At 41.6% G+C, this 19,957-nt stretch overlaps 2 protein-coding genes across 2 annotated transcripts; both read left to right on the top strand.

Moving 5' to 3' along the window:
- The first annotated feature begins 2,504 nt into the window (after positions 1-2,504).
- Positions 2,505-7,529, top strand: LOC135530454 (zinc finger protein OZF-like). The gene is made up of 2 exons (XM_064958773.1): positions 2,505-3,057; positions 5,481-7,529. The coding sequence occupies exons 1-2, from the start codon at positions 2,679-2,681 to the stop codon at positions 6,359-6,361; spliced, it is 1,260 nt and encodes a 419-aa protein (XP_064814845.1). The 5' UTR covers positions 2,505-2,678; the 3' UTR covers positions 6,362-7,529.
- A 1,551-nt stretch (positions 7,530-9,080) lies between these two features.
- On the top strand, positions 9,081-19,661 carry LOC135530465 (gastrula zinc finger protein XlCGF17.1-like). The gene is made up of 2 exons (XM_064958784.1): positions 9,081-9,615; positions 17,055-19,661. Exons 1-2 carry the CDS (start codon positions 9,315-9,317, stop codon positions 17,804-17,806), a joined length of 1,053 nt encoding a protein of 350 aa, XP_064814856.1. The 5' UTR covers positions 9,081-9,314; the 3' UTR covers positions 17,807-19,661.
- Positions 19,662-19,957: the final 296 nt, after the last annotated feature.

The following is a 19,957-nucleotide window of genomic DNA, read 5'->3' as shown; positions in this document are numbered from 1 at the left end:
CCCTGCAACCCAAAAAGGCCTGTGGTGTTGATGGTATCCTCAATGAAATGATCAAATATACAGACAACAAATTCCAATTGGCTATACTAAAACTCTTTAACATGATCCTTAGCTCTGGCATCTTCCCCAATATTTGGAACCAAGGACTGATCACCCCAATCCACAAAAATGGAGACAAATTTGACCCCAATAACTACTGTGGAATATGCGTCAACAGTAACCTCTGCATTATCATTAACAGCAGACTCGTACACTTCCTCAATGAAAACAATGAACTGAGCAAATGTCAAATTGGCTTTTTACCAAATTACCGTACAACAGACCATGTATTCACCCTGCACACCTAATTGACAACCAAACAAACCAAAACAAAGGCAAAGTCTTCTCATGCTTTGTTGATTTCAAAAAAGCCTTCGACTCAATTTGGCATGAGGGTCTGCTATACAAACTGATGGAAAGTGGTGTTGGGGGTAAAACATACGACATCATAAAATCCATGTACACAAACAACAAGTGTGCGGTTAAAATTGGCAAAAAACACACACATTTCTTCACAGGGTCGTGGGTTGAGACAGGGATGCAGCTTAAGCCCCACCCTCTTCAACATATATATCAACGAACTGGCGCGGGCACTAGAAAAGTCTGCAGCACCCGGCCTCACCCTACTAGAATCTGAAGTCAAATGTCTGCTGTTTGCTGATGATCTGGTGCTTCTGTCACCAACCAAGGAGGGCCTACAGCAGCACCTAGATCTTATGCACAGATTCTGTCAGACCTGGGCCCTGACAGTAAATCTCAGTAAGACCAAAATAATGGTGTTCCAAAAAGGTCCAGTCACCAGGACCACAAATACAAATTCCATCTAGACACTGTTGCCCTAGAGCACACAAAAAACTATACATACCTTGGCCTAAACATCAGCGCCACAGGTAACTTCCCACAAAGCTGTGAACGATCTGAGAGACAAGGCAAGAAGGGCATTCTATGCCATCAAAAGGAACGTAAATTTCAACATACCAATTAGGATTTGGCTAAAAACAACTTGAATCAGTCATAGAGCCCATTGCCCTTTATGGTTGCGAGGTCTGGGGTCCGCTCACCAACCAAGACTTCACAAAATGGGACAAACACCAAATTGAGACTCTGCACGCAGAATTCTGCAAAAATATCCTCCGTGTACAACGTAGAACACCAAATAATGCATGCAGAGCAGAATTAGGCCGATACCCACTAATTATCAAAATCAGAAAAGAGCTGTTAAATTCTATAACCACCTAAAAGGAAGCGATTCCCAAACCTTCCACAACAAAGCCATCACCTACAGAGAGATGAACCTGGAGAAGAGTCCCCTAAGCAAGCTGGTCCTGGGGCTCTGTTCACAAACACACCCTACAGAGCCCCATGACAGCAGCACAATTAGACCCAACCAAATCATGAGAAAACAAAAAGATAATTACTTGACACATTGGAAAGAATTAACAAAAAAACAGAGCAAACTAGAAGGCTATTTGGCCCTACACAGAGAGTACACAGCGGCAGAATACCTGACCACTGTGACCGACCCAAAATTAAGGAAAGCTTTGACTATGTACAGACTCAGCGAGCATAGCCTTGCTATTGAGAAAGGCCGCCGTAGGCAGACATGGCTCTCAAGAGAAGACAGGCTATGTGCTCACTGCCCACAAAATGAGGTGGAAACTGAGCTGCACTTCCTAACCTCCTGCCCAATGTATGACCATAATAGAGAGACATATTTCCCTCAGATTACACAGATCCACAAAGAATTCGAAAACAAATCCAATTTTGAAAACTCCCATATCTACTGGGTGAAATTCCACAGTGTGCCATCAGAGCAGCAAGATTTGTGACCTGTTGCCACGAGAAAAGGGCAACCAGTGAAGAACACGCACCATTGTAAATACAACCCATATCTATGCTTATTTATTTTATCTTGTGTCCTTTACCATTTGTACATTGTAAAAACACTGTATATATATATAATATGACATTTGTAATGTCTTTATTGTTTTGAAACTGCTGTATGTGTGATGTCTACTGTTAATTTGTATTGTTTATTTCACTTTATATATTATCTACCTTACTTGCTTTGGCAATGTTAACACATGTTACCCATGCCAATAAAGCCCTTGAATTTAATTGAATTGAGAGAGAGAGAAATGGACGATGACATCAAGCAGATTCTGATTGACTCAGCCTAAATGTTTCAAATCATCACTTTGTATTTGCATTAATCAATGCATGGTTCCCTTTATATACGTTTCATATAATGTTATAATATTATCATTTAAATATATAGATATATTTTTTAAACAAATCGTTAAAAGGTATTCACTTTTTGCATCTAAATAAAATAAAATGTTTCCCTCAACTGCATTACCCACTCCAGTCAGCAGATGGCTGCTGACTGTGACGTGTTATTTAGTGGACGGAACTCTTCTTTTTTTTACGCAACAACAGCTAGTCAGCCATCTCGAAACCAAAAATAGCTGAAACATTAAAGCCCTCTTGACGCTTTCTGGTATATTAGCCACGGTGTTTGGACACATTTATGTCATCTAGTTCGTTGTCACAATTAATGTAATATTTACGTTGTTGTTTTTGGTCAGCTAGCTGGCTGGTTAAGTTAGCACTAGCATAGCTAGCTAACATCTCCGACCATGAGGTCACTAAACTACTCTTCTGTTAAAGAAGTGAAAGAGGAGGAGGAAGAGGAGGCTGTTACAGTGAAACAAGAAGAGGAAGACGTTTCAGTGAAAGAAGAGGAAGACGCGTTCAGAGTGAAAGAGGAGGAGGATGTTAGTGTAAAAGAAGAGGAAGAAGAGAAAGAGGAGGATGATGTTAGTGTAAAAGAAGAGGAAGAAGAGATGGACATTTCAGTGAAAGAAGAGGAAGAAGCGTTCCGAGTGAAAATGGAGGAGGATGTTAAGGTGGAGGAGGAAGAGAAAGAGGAGGATACCGTTTTTGTAATGAAGGAGGAAGGAGAGATAACTGTCATATTGGAGGAGGAAGAGGAGATTGGAGAACTGATTAACACCAGTAAGTATTGTCCTAACAGTAGCGCACACTATGAATGCCTCATGAGCTTTAGTTCAACTGTCATAACCCATCAGAAACCCCAAATAGAAGCTTTGTTTACTCTGTAAACTAATTAAATGTAAACGAACACTGTATTGCCTCAACATAGTTAAAGCTATAATGTTGATATCATGGATGGTTTGCATCCATAGGTCTGTCTATGAATTTGAGAGCGGTTACTTAAGTGATAATGCCCACGAAGCTGGTGTTTGTTGTATATTGGCACGGGTGTTGTTCGTATGGGCCAGGCAAACCGTGCCAATATATCCAACAAAACACCGGCTTCAATTGGAATTATCAGGTTTATACAACGCGTTACCAACATATTCAAATAATGATTGACATATTTTCATTAAAAACGTAATTTTGATTAATTTATTCATACTATTTCATCCTTCCACAATTATAAGGTCCAGATACAAATCTAGGGTTGCTAGCTATTTTTGTTCTATATCGATAGACGCGAACCAGTCGTTCGTTCTTCTTGTTCTATATAGACGCGACTCAGTCGTTCGTTCTAAATGTTCCATTGCCATACTGACTGGTAACGTTCTTATCCCTCGCTTGCTATCAATCCAACTGCGGCTAATTTACAGTCACGTCAAACAGTACAGCTATGCAGAATCACAGCAAAGTAGCTGCATTTGTTTAAGCTGTTTTCTAGTAACATTTATTTGGATAAATCCATAACAATGAGATGAGGCACGATTTCGCCTGGAATAGAAATATTACGGAAATGTAAATTGAAAAAGGTCAAACGAAACGAAGTGCATTTTGTTTGCAGTCTTTCCAGCTTCAGTTAGCCATAGTTGACCATGCTATATATGATGCCAGCTGATTCATGATTTCGACTGGATGAGAAACGCTACCTGACTCTCTCTCTCGTCCAGACCCCTACACAAACAATGTTGCAAATGTCAGAGAGACAGACAGCAAGGTTTATACAAATCTCCATTGTTGAAAACTAAATGTTAGTCTAAAAGACGTGAGATAATGTCTAGATGCTTTTTATAGTGGAGATAAAGGTTATAAATTGCCTGGCTGGGCTGATGAGACAGTGGATTGTGCAGTCAGATGAAACAAAGTACATTTTCATTTTAATGTTGTAGATTTAGCCGGTGGTAGCTTGTGGAATAGACACCAGCTGGAATGCGGTTTTAACCAATCAGCATTCAGGATTAGACTCACCTGTTGTATACATTTCTCCACCCCCATTCTTCAGTTTATTAGCAAGACGCTTTATCGTTTCAGCTGCAGATTCCTATCCAAGATTTAATCAGCAACAGAATGACCACTCTGATGCAAGGAATGTCCAGAATATTTTGGTGTCTCGTTCCCTATGCTGGTGAAGACACTTATGTCGTGCTCCATGTTGGATCTAATATCTCTAGTAATAAGACGGTTATCCTTCATGTTGGATCTAATATCTTTAGCAATAAGACACTTATCCTCCATGTTGGATCTAATATCTCTAGTAATAAGACAGTTATCCTCCATGTTGGATCTAATATCTCTAGTAATAAGACGGTTATCCTTCATGTTGGATCTAATATCTTTAGCAATAAGACAGTTATCCTCCATGTTGGATCTAATATCTCTAGTAGTAAGACACTTATCCTCCATGTTGGATCTAATATCTTTAGCAATAAGACAGTTATCCTCCATGCTGGATCTAATATCCCTAGTAGTAAGACACTTATCCTCCATGTTGGATCTAATATCTCTAGTAGTAAGGCACTTATCCTCCATGTTGGATCTAATATATCTAGTAGTAAGGCACTTATCCTCCATGTTGGATCTAATATCTTTAGCAATAAGACACTTATCCTCCATGTTGGATCTAATATCTCTAGTAGTAAGACAGTTATCCTCCATGTTGGATCTAATATATCTAGTAGTAAGGCACTTATCCTCCATGTTGGATCTAATATCTTTAGCAATAAGTCAGTTATCCTCCATGTTGGATCTAATATCTTTAGTAATTAGACACTTATCCTCCATGTTGGATCTAATATCCCTAGTAGTAAGACAGTTATCCTCCATGTTGGATCTAATATATCTAGTAGTAAGACAGTTATCCTCCATGTTGGATCTAATATATCTAGTAGTAAGACACTTATCCTCCATGTTGGATCTAATATCTTTAGCAATAAGTCAGTTATCCTCTATGTTGGATCTAATATCTTTAGTAATTAGACACTTATCCTCCATGTTGGATCTAATATCCCTAGTAGTAAGACACTTATCCTCCATGTTGGATCTAATATCTTTAGCAATAAGACAGTTATGCTACTGTACGACTGGAGTTTAACAGCGGTGCCTAAAGACTCTTTCATGTTTTTTGAAGGTCACGAGTTAACCGTCTGACTCTGTCGTTCACACAGGAGAGACGCGTGACAACCGTGGATCCTCTGGGGAGCCTCAACAACAACATCATGATGCTGACGAGGCAGAGGAGAGTCTCTCCGCATCAGCACACCTCAAGAAACACCAGCAGAGACCCAAAACGAAAACTCACTGCTGCTCTGACTGTGGGAAAGGTTACAAATATTCATCAGCTCTTAAAAAACACCAGAGGTTCCACACCGGAGAGAAAGTATACCACTGCTCAGACTGTGGGAGGAGGTTTACTTCCTCAGTCGGAATGCAATTACACCAGAGAACCCACACTGGAGAGAAACCGTACCACTGCTCAGATTGCGGGATGGGTTTTACTACCTCATGTAGACTGATATCACATCAGAGAATCCACACTGGAGAGAAACCATACATCTGCTCTGACTGTGGGATGAGTTTTACAACCTCAGGTGGAATGATATCACACCAGAGAGTACACACTGAGAAGACTTTTGCTGCCCGGACAGCCCTGGCTACTCACAAACGAATCCACACTAGGGAGAAACCATTTCACTGCTCCGACTGTGGAATGAGCTATATTACCTTCAGCGGCCTGAAAACACACCAGTCTAAACATACCGGAGAGAAACCGTATAGCTGTGATGTATGTGGGGATAGTTTTTCTCTCTCCACAACCCTATCTATTCATAAACGAATACACACAGGTGAGAAACCTTACCACTGCCTTGACTGTGGAATTAGCTTTTCTGCCTCAAGTGGCCTGAGAAGACACCAGAGAAAACATACAGGAGAGAAGCCTTATAGCTGTGATCAGTGTGGGAAGGGTTTTCTTCGATCAGACTCCCTGGCAAAACACAAGGCAAGAGCCACAGAGTGTAGAATGATCTCCAACACCAGACCTGGGTAGTAGAACAGAGAGTGTAGAATGATCTCCAATACTAGACCTGGGTAGTAGAACAGAGTGTGGAATGATCTATTTGTGATAACTTTTGATGTGGTAGTGTGTGAGTGTGTGTGTGTTCAACTTGTATTTAAAAATCCTACCACTTTTGATTGATCTAATGTCAAATGATCACAATTTTAATTTTGTAAATGGTGGAACATTTATAGAAAATGTTATAGATGGAGCATCAGGACAATACATGTGATGTTTTGGTGTAGTTGGAGACCCTAGAAGTTTTCACATTCCAGATATTGCTGCATATAAACAGAAAAATGTATTTTTTAATATCATGTAGCCTCGACTCCAGGTTTCATTGACGTTGCTCTCCAAAAGCCTGAGCAAGTTCATTTTGGAAAAGTAGGTATGAAAGCATCCTGATTACCTGTGGCTGCTGGCTGATTGGCTGATTGGCTGATTGGCTGATTGGCTGAGAGTATACTCCATTTTTCCAAATCAACCATCATTTCCATCCCTCTTCAGAAACAGAGTAAGCTAAGAAAACTCATTTCAGTCTTCTATAAACCCTGGGACCCTGACCCTCGGACCCTAACCCTGGAACTCTGACCCTGGGACTCTAACCCTGGGACCCTGAACCCTTTCGCTGGGACCCTAACCTTGGGACCCTAACCCCTTTCCCTGACCCTGGGACTCTGACCCTGGGACCCTAACCCCTTTCCCTGGGACTCTGACCCTGGAACCCTGATCCTGGGACCCTAACCCTGGAAACCCTGACCCTGGGACCCTAACCCCTTTCCCTGGGTAAACTTGGAACATTGTTATACACGTAAGTAAATAAAGGAGTGGATGAGAGACTGGGTTTGTATGTCAGAGGTTAATGGTTCTCTGTAGAAAGACAGATGCTAGCCTAGCTGAGTAATGGCTGTGGAATGTGTTGGATGGACTGGAGGAGATCACAGGATTGCTATAGGGTAAGCGGATGGACATCTGTGGATTAGGCGAAAGAGGGGTTGAGGTCAGGAGGTCAGGTCAGATCCCCTGAAGGGGATAAGATGTAAGGATTGGAGAGGAGTGTCCCAAGTGGTGTGTATATACTGGTGATGGTGGAAACATGTTGTTGTCTGAATTACAGCTGTAACGACCCTTTGGGAAGAATTAAATTTGCTTAAGCTTCTCTAGTGTCCGTGAGTTATTTACTCTGAGAAATTAGAACCTAACAGATGGTAAGCCATCTATTCCATCAATGATTCCCAATCAAAACTGAGCTTCAGCAATTGTCACAAAAAAACAATGAATATATGAGTTGTGCAAGGTTGGTAGAGTCTTATTCAAAACCCAACCAACCAAATAAAAGAGACCCAGAAAACCTAAGCTTAGATTATTTTTCCCTTCACAACAAAACAGAAGATTCGTAACATTGGTTAGCTTGCTAGCCTAGCTGGGTAAATTAGCTAGCTAGCCTGGCTGGGTAAGTTAGCTAGCTAGCCTGGCTGGGTAAGTTAGCTTGCTAGCCTGGCTGGGTAAGTTAGCTTGCTAGCCTGGCTGGGTAAGTTAGCTTGCTAGCCTGGCTGGGTAAGTTAGCTTGCTAGCCTGGCTGGGTAAGTTAGCTTGCTAGCCTGGCTGGGTAAGTTAGCTTGCTAGACTGGCTGGGTAAGTTAGCTTGCTAGCCTGGCTGGGTAAGTTAGCTTGCTAGCCTGGCTGGGTAAGTTAGCTTGCTAGCCTGGCTGGTTCTGTATTAAACTCTGATTGTTAAATCAATTTCACTTACGCCACGGTACTGGTAGTCACTGCTAGACTGGTAGCTACCTTCAGCAGAGTAAACATGTTTGTTCATTCTATCTTCGACTGACCTTAGCTAACGTAAGCTAGCTACTGTTAGCCATCTATTCCACCCTCGTCTGGAAAACACTCCGTTACTAAAAATATAATTGTATAGCTACCTCACACTGTGTGTTGGTAGTGATGGGTTCTGACTTGAAAACTTGAAACATCTTTCATCATGTCACATGGTCGTCCCTACTGCCTCTGATCTGACAGACTCACTAAACACAAATGCTTTGTTTGTAAATTATGTCTGAGTGTTGGAGTGTGCCCCTGGCTAGCCGCCTGGCTATCGTTAATTAAAATGAAGATGGGGCCATCTGGTTTGTTTAATATAAGGAATTTTAAATGATTTATATTTTTTACTTTTGATTCTTAAGTATATTTAAAACCAAATACTAGACTTTATACTAGACTTTTACTCAAGTTAGTATTTTACTGGGTGACTTTCACTTTTACTAGTCATTTTCTAGTACTTTTTCCACCACTGTCCACTTCCAGTGGAACACAAACAACATTGTAAATACCACGTATATTTATTTGTTTATTTATTTACATACTATTCGTACTACAACTATTTGCACATTGCTAAAACACTGGTAATATAACACTTGAAATGTATTTGAGATGTTTCCATGTGTTGTTTGGGTTGTTTTGTCATCTCAATTTGTTTCCATGGCAATACAGCCAATTTGAAATTAATTCCCTTTATGTACCTTTCATATAATGCTATAATGATTGAAATCAAATAAAAACAATCGTTAAAAAGTGATTCACTTTTTGCATCAAATTTTAAATATACATTTTACTCAACTGCGTTACCACTCCAGTCAGCAGATGGCGGTCTGGGAATTTAAGGCGATGCTGCTGGTGTGACGTATAATGTAGTGGACGGAACGCTTCTTTCAACAGCAGCAACAGTTAGTCAGACACCTCGGTAGCTTGCAGGACAAAATAGACGAACCAATAAAGCTCTTTAGACGCTTTGGTGTATATTAGCCATTGTGTTTTAAACACACTTCTGTCGTCTAGTTAGTTATCTGATTTAATTTCATATTTACATTGTTATTGGACAGCTAGCTGACTGGTTAAGTTAGCTTTAGCCTAGCTAGCTAACTATTAGCTAACATCACCGACCATGAGCTCCCTGCGCTACTCTCCTCCTGTTGGAGACGAGGAGGTCTGCTGGACAGAGAAAGAGGGTCGGTGGCTGAACATTGTAGTGAAAGAGGAGGAGGAAGAGGAGGATGTCACAGTAACAAAAGTGGAGGATGTTACAGTAAAACAAGAAGTAGAGGGTGAGGATGTTGCAGTGAAAGAAGAGGAAGACGCGTTCAGAGTGAAAGAGGAGGATGTTACAGTAAAAGAAGAGGAAGGAGAGATAACTGTCATATTGGAAGAAGAAGAAGAAGAAGAGGTTGGGGAACTGATTAAAACCAGTAAGTAACGTCTTAATAACAGAAGCACACACTATGGCTGCCTCATGCTCCTGGTACCTACTACAATGCCCCGTTTGAAGGCACTTAAATCTTCACCCACCCTCTGAATAGGCACACATACACAATCCATGTCTCAGTGGTCTCGAGGCTTAAAAAGCAAACATTTATTTTAACCTGTCTCTTCCTTTTCATCGACACTGATTTTGAAGTGGATTTTAACAAGTGACATCAATGAGTGTCATGGTAAGAGACGGTGTTTCCTGATGTTTTGTAAACTCTGTGTATATGAGGCGTTTATCAGTTATATTCTTCAAGAATCAGTCGCGGAACTTTCTATAACGACGAGTTCCAGCGAGGATTTCCTGTGGTGGACATCTTGTTACAGCTGTTTAATAAGTAATTAATAATTATGTCCCATTTTGTCATGTCGTTATAATAAGATATAAAGTACAATATTATTAACTAAAAATGTCAACATCAGTATCGGCCCAATGTCTAGTTTAAAACTGATCAGTATGTACATGGAAAGCTGACGTGTAACGAAGGTTACATGACGTAATGACGCCGCGTAAAATGTACACGGTCAACACAGCATTCCTAAACTAGCCCACAATGTCTGCTGTGTGGATCTAGCGGTCATTTGAAAGAGTAAGCACATTTCAGCGAGACAACTCAAAGGCGAAATACATTAACGCCAAGATAATGGAATTCATTTCCCTTGACAATCAACCATTCTCCGTCGTGGAGGATGTTGGCTTTCGCCAACTGGTCGAGCACCGGTACACACAGATGTAAATTCCCTACCGGAGTTACACAGTATTTGCGTCACTGCTTCACAACATACTATGGAACACCGTTTGGGTCTTTGCGTCTCAAAAAAGATACGCGTCAAATAACACTATTTGACGTGTTTAATAAGCTTTTAATTTGACACGTCAAATAAGCTTCTATTCTCTCGCCCTTTATTTCATGTTTAAAAATCGGTATTCGAAAATACAGATTACCGATTTGTTATGAAAACTTGAAATCGGCCCTAATTAATTGGCCAATCGGTAGATCTCTACTCCAGTATCCCTGTCCCCTTATCCCTATACATATCTACCTCCATCACTCCAGTATTCCTGTCCCCTTACCCCTATACATATCTACCTCCATCACTCCAGTATCCCTGTCCCCTTATCCCTATACATATCTACCTCCATCACTCCAGTATCCCTGTCCCCTATACATATCTACCTCCATCACTCCAGTATCCCTGTCCCCTTCCCCCTATACATATCTACCTCCATCACTCCAGTATCCCTGTCCCCTATACATATCTACCTCCATCACTCCAGTATACCTGTACATTGTTAATATGGTACTGACCCTGTATATAGTCACCTTACCCCTATACATATCTACCTCCATCACTCCAGTATCCCTGTCACCTTCCCCCTATACATATCTACCTCCATCACTCCAGTATCCCTGTCCCCTTATCCCTATACATATCTACCTCCATCACTCCAGTATCCCTGTCACCTTCCCCCTATACATATCTACCTCCATCACTCCAGTATCCCTGTCACCTTCCCCCTATACATATCTACCTCCATCACTCCAGTATCCCTGTCCCCTTATCCCTATACATATCTACCTCCATCACTCCAGTATCCCTGTCCCCTTCCCCCTATACATATCTACCTCCATCACTCCAGTATTCCTGTACATTGTTAATATGGTACTGACCCTATATATAGTCACCTTACCCCTATACATATCTACCTCCATCACTCCAGTATCCCTGTCCCCTTATCCCTATACATATCTACCTCCATCACTCCAGTATTCCTGTACATTGTTAATATGGTACTGACCCTATATATAGTCACCTTACCCCTATACATATCTACCTCCATCACTCCAGTATCCCTGTCACCTTCCCCCTATACATATCTACCTCCATCACTCCAGTATCCCTGTCCCCTTATCCCTATACATATCTACCTCCATCACTCCAGTATTCCTGTCCCCTTCCCCCTATACATATCTACCTCCATCACTCCAGTATCCCTGTCACCTTCCCCCTATACATATCTACCTCCATCACTCCAGTATCCCTGTCCCCTTATCCCTATACATATCTACCTCCATCACTCCAGTATCCCTGTCCCCTTCCCCCTATACATATCTACCTCCATCACTCCAGTATTCCTGTACATTGTTAATATGGTACTGACCCTATATATAGTCACCTTACCCCTATACATATCTACCTCCATCACTCCAGTATCCCTGTCCCCTTATCCCTATACATATCTACCTCCATCACTCCAGTATTCCTGTCCCCTTCCCCCTATACATATCTACCTCCATCACTCCAGTATCCCTGTCCCCTTCTCCCTATACATATCTACCTCCATCACTCCAGTATTCCTGTCCCCTTCCCCCTATACATATCTACCTCCATCACTCCAGTATCCCTGTCACCTTCCCCCTATACATATCTACCTCCATCACTCCAGTATCCCTGTCCCCTTATCCCTATACATATCTATCTCCATCACTCCAGTATCCCTGTCCCCTTCCCCCTATACATATCTACCTCCATCACTCCAGTATTCCTGTACATTGTTAATATGGTACTGACCCTATATATAGTCACCTTACCCCTATACATATCTACCTCCATCACTCCAGTATCCCTGTCCCCTTATCCCTATACATATCTACCTCCATCACTCCAGTATTCCTGTCCCCTTCCCCCTATACATATCTACCTCCATCACTCCAGTATTCCTGTACATTGTTAATATGGTACTGACCCTATATATAGTCACCTTACCCCTATACATATCTACCTCCATCACTCCAGTATCCCTGTCCCCTTATCCCTATACATATCTACCTCCATCACTCCAGTATTCCTGTCCCCTTCCCCCTATACATATCTACCTCCATCACTCCAGTATCCCTGTCCCCTTCTCCCTATACATATCTACCTCCATCACCCCAGTATCCCTGTACATTGTTAATATGGTATTGACCCTGTATATAGTCACCTTCCCCCTCTACATATCTACCTCCATTACTCCAGTATACCTGTACATTGTTAATATGGTACTGACCCTGTATATAGTCACCTTACCCCTATACATATCTACCTCCATCACTCCAGTATCCCTGTCTCCTTCCCCCTATACATATCTACCTCCATCACTCCAGTATCCCTGTCTCCGTACCCCTATACATATCTACCTCCATCACTCCAGTATCCCTGTCTCCTTGCCCCTATACATATCTACCTCCATCACTCCAGTATCCCTGTCACCTTATCCCTATACATATCTACCTCCATCACTCCTACCACCTTCCCCCTATACATATCTACCTCCATCACTCCAGTATTCCTGTCACCTTCCCCCTATACATATCTACCTCCATCACTCCAGTATCCCTGTCACCTTCCCCCTATACATATCTACCTCCATCACTCCAGTATCCCTGTATATAGTCACCTTAACCCTCTACATATCTACCTCCATCACTCCAGTATCCCTGTCCCCTTCCCCCTCTACATATCTACCTCCATCACTCCAGTATCCCTGTCCCCTATACATATCTACCTCCATCACTCCAGTATCCCTGTCTCATTACCCCGATATATATCTACCTCCATCACTCCAGTATCACTGTCACCTTCCCCCTATACATATCTACCTCCATCACCCCAGTATCCCTGTACATTGTTAATATGGTACTGACCCTGTATATAGTCACCTTACCCTCTACATATCTACCTCCATCACTCCAGTATCCCTGTCTCCGTACCCCTATACATATCTACCTCCATCACTCCAGTATCACTGTCACCTTCCCCCTATACATATCTACCTCCATCACCCCAGTATCCCTGTACATTGTTAATATGGTATTGACCCCGTATATAGTCACCTTACCCTCTACATAACTACCTCCATCACCCCAGTATCCCTGTACATTGTTAACGGAGCTGTGAGGGGAACGGCACCGCAGTACCTCCAGGCTCTGATCAGGCCCTACACCCAAACAAGGGCACTGCGTTCATCCACCTCTGGCCTGCTCGCCTCCCTACCACTGAGGAAGTACAGTTCCCGCTCAGCCCAGTCAAAACTGTTCGCTGCTCTGGCCCCCCAATGGTGGAACAAACTCCCTCACGACGCCAGGACAGCGGAGTCAATCACCACCTTCCGGAGACACCTGAAACCCCACCTCTTTAAGGAATACCTAGGATAGGATAAAGTAATCCTTCTCACCCCCCCCTTAAATGATTTAGATGCACTATTGTAAAGTGGCTGTTCCACTGGATGTCATAAGGTGAATTCACCAATTTGTAAGTCGCTCTGGATAAGAGCGTCTGCCAAATGACTTAAATGTAAATGTAAATATGGTACTGACCCTGTATATAGTCACCTTACCCTCTACATATCTACCTCCATCACTCCAGTATCCCTGTATATAGTCACCTTACCCCTCTACATATCTACCTCCATCACTCCAGTATCCCTGTATATAGTCACCTTACCCCTCTACATATCTACCTCCATCACTCCAGTATCCCTGTATATAGTCACCTTACCCCTCTACATATCTACCTCCATCACTCCAGTATCCCTGTATATAGTCACCTTACCCCTCTACATATCTACCTCCATCACTCCAGTATCCCTGTCCCCTATACATATCTACCTCCATCACTCCAGTATCCCTGTACATTGTTAATATGGTACTGACCCTGTTTTGTTCTGTATTGTTATTGATTACATTATTGATTATTACATTGTTATTGATTATTACCCCTCTACATATCTACCTCCATCACTCCAGTATCCCTGTCCCCTATACATATCTACCTCCATCACTCCAGTATCCCTGTACATTGTTAATATGGTACTGACCCTGTTTTGTTCTGTATTGTTATTGATTACATTATTGATTATTACATTGTTATTGATTATTGTTATTGATTATTGCATTGTTATTGATTATTACATTGTTATTGATTATTGCTATTGATTATTACGTTGTTATTTATTATTGTTATTGATTATTACATTGTTGTTGATTATTACATTGTTGTTGAATATTGTTATTGATTATTGCATTGTTATTGATTATTGTTATTGATTATTGCATTGCTATTGATTATTGCATTGCTATTGATTATTGTTATTGATTACTACATTGTTGTTGATTATGCATTGATTTGCAACGATGACACAAACATTATATTAAGCAGGACATTCAAATAAGCCTTACAATTGGTGCGGCAGGTAGCCTCGTGGTTAGAGTGTTGGTCCAGTGACCGAAAGGTTGCTAGATCGAAATCCCCAAGCTGACAAGGTAAAAAAAATCTGTCGTTCTGCCTCTGAACAAGGCAGTTAACTCACTGTTCCCTGGTAGGCCGTCATTGTAAATAAGAATTTGTTGTTAACGGACTTGCCTAGTAAAATAAAGGTTAAATAAATACATCAAATATTATCCAAAAGTAATGTGAAATGCACTCATAAGCAACCTGTAAATGGAGGCTATTTTTGCTGTCAGCCTATGAGAACTCCCCTGAGTTTTCCCCCACGGTGGTGAATTAGTGAATAGACACAGAGCTTAATGTGAGTTTCCTTCAGTAGCATCCTGATCTTGCGCTGTAATATTCAGAATACATTGTGAATAAGTAGATAATGCACTGTGAATTAGCAGATAATGCACTGTGAATTAGCAGATAATGCACTGTGAATTAGCAGATAATGCACTGTGGATTAGCAGATAATGCACTGTGGATTAGCAGATAATGCACTGTGAATTAGCAGATAATACACTGTGAATTAGTAGATAATGCACTGTGAATTAATAGATAATGCACTGTGAATGAGCAGACGATGTACTGTGAATTAGTAGACAATGCACTGTGAATTAGCAGATAATGCACTGTGAATTAGCAGATAATGCACTGTGAATTAGCATGGAATGGCCCTAGCCCTCACCCTCCGATCCAACAGGTCCCAGGTGTGCTCAATGGGATTGCGATCCGGGCTCTTCGCTGGCCATGGCAGAACATTGACATTTCTGTCTTGCAGGAATTCACGCACAGAACAAGCAGTATGGCTGGCGGCATTGTCATGCTGGAGGGTCATGTCAGGATGAGCCTGCAGGAAGGATACCACATGAGGGAGGAGGATGTCTTCCCTGTAACGCACAGCGTTGAGATTGCCTGCAATAACAACAAGCTCAGTCCAATAATGCTGTGACACACCGCCCCAGACCATGACGGACCCTCTACCTCCAAATTGATCTTGCTCCAGAGTACAGGCCTCATTCCTTCGACAATAAACGCGACTCGTCACTGGCAAAAAGTGGGTGTGTTTGTGCCCATAGGTCGATGTCGTTGCCGGTGATGTCTGGCGAGGACCTGCCTTACAACAGGCCTACAAGACCTCAGTCCAGCCTCTCTCAGACTATTACGGACAGTCTGAGCACCGATGGAGGGATTGTGTGTTCCTGGTGTAACTCGGGCAGTTGTTGTTGCCATCCTGTACCTGTCCCGCAGGTGTGATGTTCGGATGTACCGATCCTGTGCAGGTGTTGTTACACATGGTCTGCCACTGCGAGGACGATCAGCTGTCCGTCCTGTCTCCCTGTAGTGCTGTCTTAGGCTACGGACATTGCAATTTATTGCCTTGGCCACATCTGCAGTCCTCATGCCCCCTTGCAGCATGCCTAAGGCACAATCATGCAGATGAGCAGGGACCCTGGGAATCTTTCTTTTGGTGTTTTTTAGAGTCAGTAGAAAGGCCTCTTTGGTGTCCTAAGTTTTCATAACTGTGATCTTACTTGCCTGCTGTTAGTGTCTTAATTAATGACCGTTCCACAGGTGCATGTTCATTTATTGTTTATGGTTCATTGAACAAGCATGGGAAACGGTGTTTAAACCCTTTACAATGAAGATCTGTGAAGTTATTTCTTATCTTTGAAAGACGGTGTCCTGAAAAAGGGACGTTTCTTTTTTTTTTGCTGCGTTTACTACATCCGTAACTAGCGGTTACCTTCGGGGAGGGAGGAGTTTCTATAACGGAATTGTACATCGTGACGCAATTTTAGCTTAACACAGAAAGGAGCCTACATTGGTGACCAAAAGTCATCTGGCACACTGCTTAGGATTTCAACAACTTTAATAACTTTTTTCTCAATTTCTAGTCACCACTAACTACAATCATCAACTTTACTACGAAGCGGTATTTTTTTCTAAAAAATATATATATTATTGCTCGACTCATATTAAGATAACTGTCAAATAAGTTTGTAAAAGCATTTAAACATTATTTTCAGATAATGCTCTGGGCATAAACTTTTACCTCAAATAAACAGTGGATTTCTGCTGTTGTGGGCCATTAACCATCTGTCTGACTTTGTTGTTCACACAGGAGAGAGACAAGACTATCGTGGATCCTCTGGGGAGCCTCAACAACATCATGATGCTGACGAGGCAGAGAAGAGTCTCTCCAGAGCAGAAAACTTCAAGAAACCCCAGCAGAGACCCACAGGGAAGAAATATCACCACTGCCCGGACTGTGGGAAGAGTTACTCAAGATCAGATTCACTAAAAGTACACTTGAGAATTCACACAGGAGAGAAACCTCACTGCTGCTCTGACTGTGGGAAGAGATTTACCTCTTCAGCAGACCTGAAAAGACATGAGAGAATCCATACAGGTGAAAAACCTTATAGCTGTAATCAATGTGGGAAGAGTTTCACAACATCTAGCCAGCTGACTATACACCAGAGAACACACACAGGAGAGAAGCCTTACCACTGCTCTGACTGTGGAAAGCGTTTTCTTAAGTCAGGACATTTAAAATCACACCAGAGAACACACACAGTAGAGAAACCTTATAGCTGTGATCAATGTGGGAAGAGTTTTACTCACTCAAGCTGCCTGATAGTACACCAGAGAACACACACAGGAGAGAAACCTTATAGCTGTGATCAGTGTGAGAAGAGTTTTGTTACTTCGAGCCGTCTGACTATACACCGGAGAACACACACAGGAGAGAAACCTTATGGCTGTGTTCAATGTGGGAAGAATTTTGTTACATCTAGCAGTTTGATTACACACCAGCGGACACACAGGAGAGAAATCAATGTGGCAAGAGATACTCTGATAAAAAATCTCTGATTTAACTATCAGAAAATACAGCCTTCCCGAGTGGCGCAGTGGTCTAAGGCATCGTAGTGCGAGCTGTGCCACTAGAGATCCTGGTTCAAGGCTCTGGGCTGATGGATTCCCAGTTTGGAAAGAGGGTTCAGTCAGTTTGGGAACCTAATTGTGGAAAGACATTTTCTTGGACACAGGACCTAAAATAAGACAATATAGATGCTGTGTTCTAACAAGTTTTTGGCTGAGAATGTTGTTGATGCCTGAAAACACATGAGAGGGAACACACAGTAGAAAAGCCTTTCCAATGTTCCACTATGTTGTTGATGCCATGTGATGTCATGTTTGTATGAAAATCTTACAAACTAAAAAAAAATAGGCCGAGTTGAGTTTTTTCCTCTCGAGACATGATCATGTCTGAAATCAGATTAATATTTTAAAAATGTGTATTTTATTTTATCTTGATTATGGATTTGATTGAATACAAGTATGAACACTTTAGATGTTAATGATATGATTTGGAAAGTTGTAGATTTTATTAAATAGATTTAATAAAATGTGTATTTCTTGATACACCCCCAAAGGGCCATGTCGTGACAGTGTACTCGTCACGATATACACCCCAAAGGGCCACGTCGTTACAGTGCACTCGTCTTCAAACTAAAGGTGTATGAAAATGTGATGACGTTGTTCTGATAACATTGATAAGAGTTGTTGACATGAAGAACATATTAATAAGAGTTGATAAGAGTTGTTGACATGAAGAACATATTAATGACGTTGATAAGAGTTGTTGACATGAAGTACATATTAATAAGAGTTGATAAGAGTTGTTGACATGAAGAACATATTAATAAGAGTTGATAAGAGTTGTTGACATGAAGTACATATTGATAAGAGTTGTTGACATGAAGTACATATTGATAAGAGTTGTTGACATGAAGAACATATTAATAAGAGTTGATAAGAGTTGTTGACATGAAGAACATATTAATAAGAGTTGATAAGAGTTGTTGACATCAAGAACATATTAATGACGTTGATAAGAGTTGTTGACATGAAGAACATATTAATGACGTTGATAAGAGTTGTTGACATGAAGAACATATTAATGACGTTGATAAGAGTTGTTGACATGAAGAACATACAATGCCTTGCGAAAGTTTTCGGCCCCCTTGAACTTTGCGACCTTTTGCCACATTTCAGTTGCAAAATTATTCAGCCCCTTTACTTTCATTGCAGCAAACTCTCTCCAGAAGTTCAGTGAGGATCTCTGAATGATCCAATGTTGACCTAAATGACTAATGGTGATAAATACAATCCACCTGTGTGTAATCAAGTCTCCGTATAAATGCACCTGCACTGTGATAGTCTCAGAGGTCCGTTAAAAGCGCAGAGAGCATCATGAAGAACAAGGAACACACCAGGCAGGTCCGAGATACTGTTGTGAAGAAGTTTAAAGCCGGGTTTGGATACAAAAAGATTTCCCAAGCTTTAAACATCCCAAGGAGCACTGTGCAAGCGATAATATTGAAATGGAAGGAGTATCAGACCACTGCAAATCTACCAAGACCTGGCCGGCCCTCTAAACTTTCAGCTCATACAAGGAGAAGACTGGTCAGAGATGCAGCCAAGAGGCCCATGATCACTCTGGATGAACTGCAGAGATCTACAGCTGAGGTGGGAGACTCTGTCCATGGGACAACAATCAGTCATATATTGCACAAATCTGGCCTTTATGGAAGTGGCAAAAAGAAAGCCATTTCTTAAAGATATCCATAAATAGTGTCGTTTAAAGTTTGCCACAAGCCACCTGGGAGACACACCAAACATGTGGAAGAAGGTGCTCTGGTCAGATGAAACCAAAATTGAACTTTTTGGCAACAATGCAAAACGTTATGTTTGGCGTAAAAGCAACACAGCCCATCACCCTGAACACACCATACCCACTGTCAAACATGGTGGTGGCAGCATCATGGTTTGGGCCTGCTTTTCTTCAGCAGGGACAGGGAAGATGGTTAAAATTGATGGGAAGATGGATGGAGCCAAATACAGGACCATTCTGGAAGAAAACCTGATGGAGTCTGCAAAAGACCTGAGACTGGGACGGAGATTTGTCTTCCAACAAGACAATGATCCAAAACATAAAGCAAAATCTACAATGGAATGTTT

Source organism: Oncorhynchus masou, chromosome 5 (genome assembly GCF_036934945.1).
Source record: "Oncorhynchus masou masou isolate Uvic2021 chromosome 5, UVic_Omas_1.1, whole genome shotgun sequence".
Lineage (NCBI taxonomy): Eukaryota > Metazoa > Chordata > Actinopteri > Salmoniformes > Salmonidae > Oncorhynchus > Oncorhynchus masou.
The sequence above is the reverse complement of the archived record's forward strand: the minus strand, read 5'-3'. Positions and strand labels throughout refer to the sequence as shown.

Bases quoted from the DNA above. Each gene is read 5' to 3' on its own strand.
- LOC135530454 (XM_064958773.1), top strand. From the start codon at position 2,679: ATGAGGTCACTAAACTACTCTTCTGTTAAAGAAGTGAAAGAGGAGGAG. The intron at 3,058-5,480 runs GTAAGTATTGTC...TCGTTCACACAG, and splicing joins TGGAGAACTGATTAACACCA to GAGAGACGCGTGACAACCGT.
- LOC135530465 (XM_064958784.1), top strand. From the start codon at position 9,315: ATGAGCTCCCTGCGCTACTCTCCTCCTGTTGGAGACGAGGAGGTCTGC. The intron at 9,616-17,054 runs GTAAGTAACGTC...TTGTTCACACAG, and splicing joins TGGGGAACTGATTAAAACCA to GAGAGAGACAAGACTATCGT.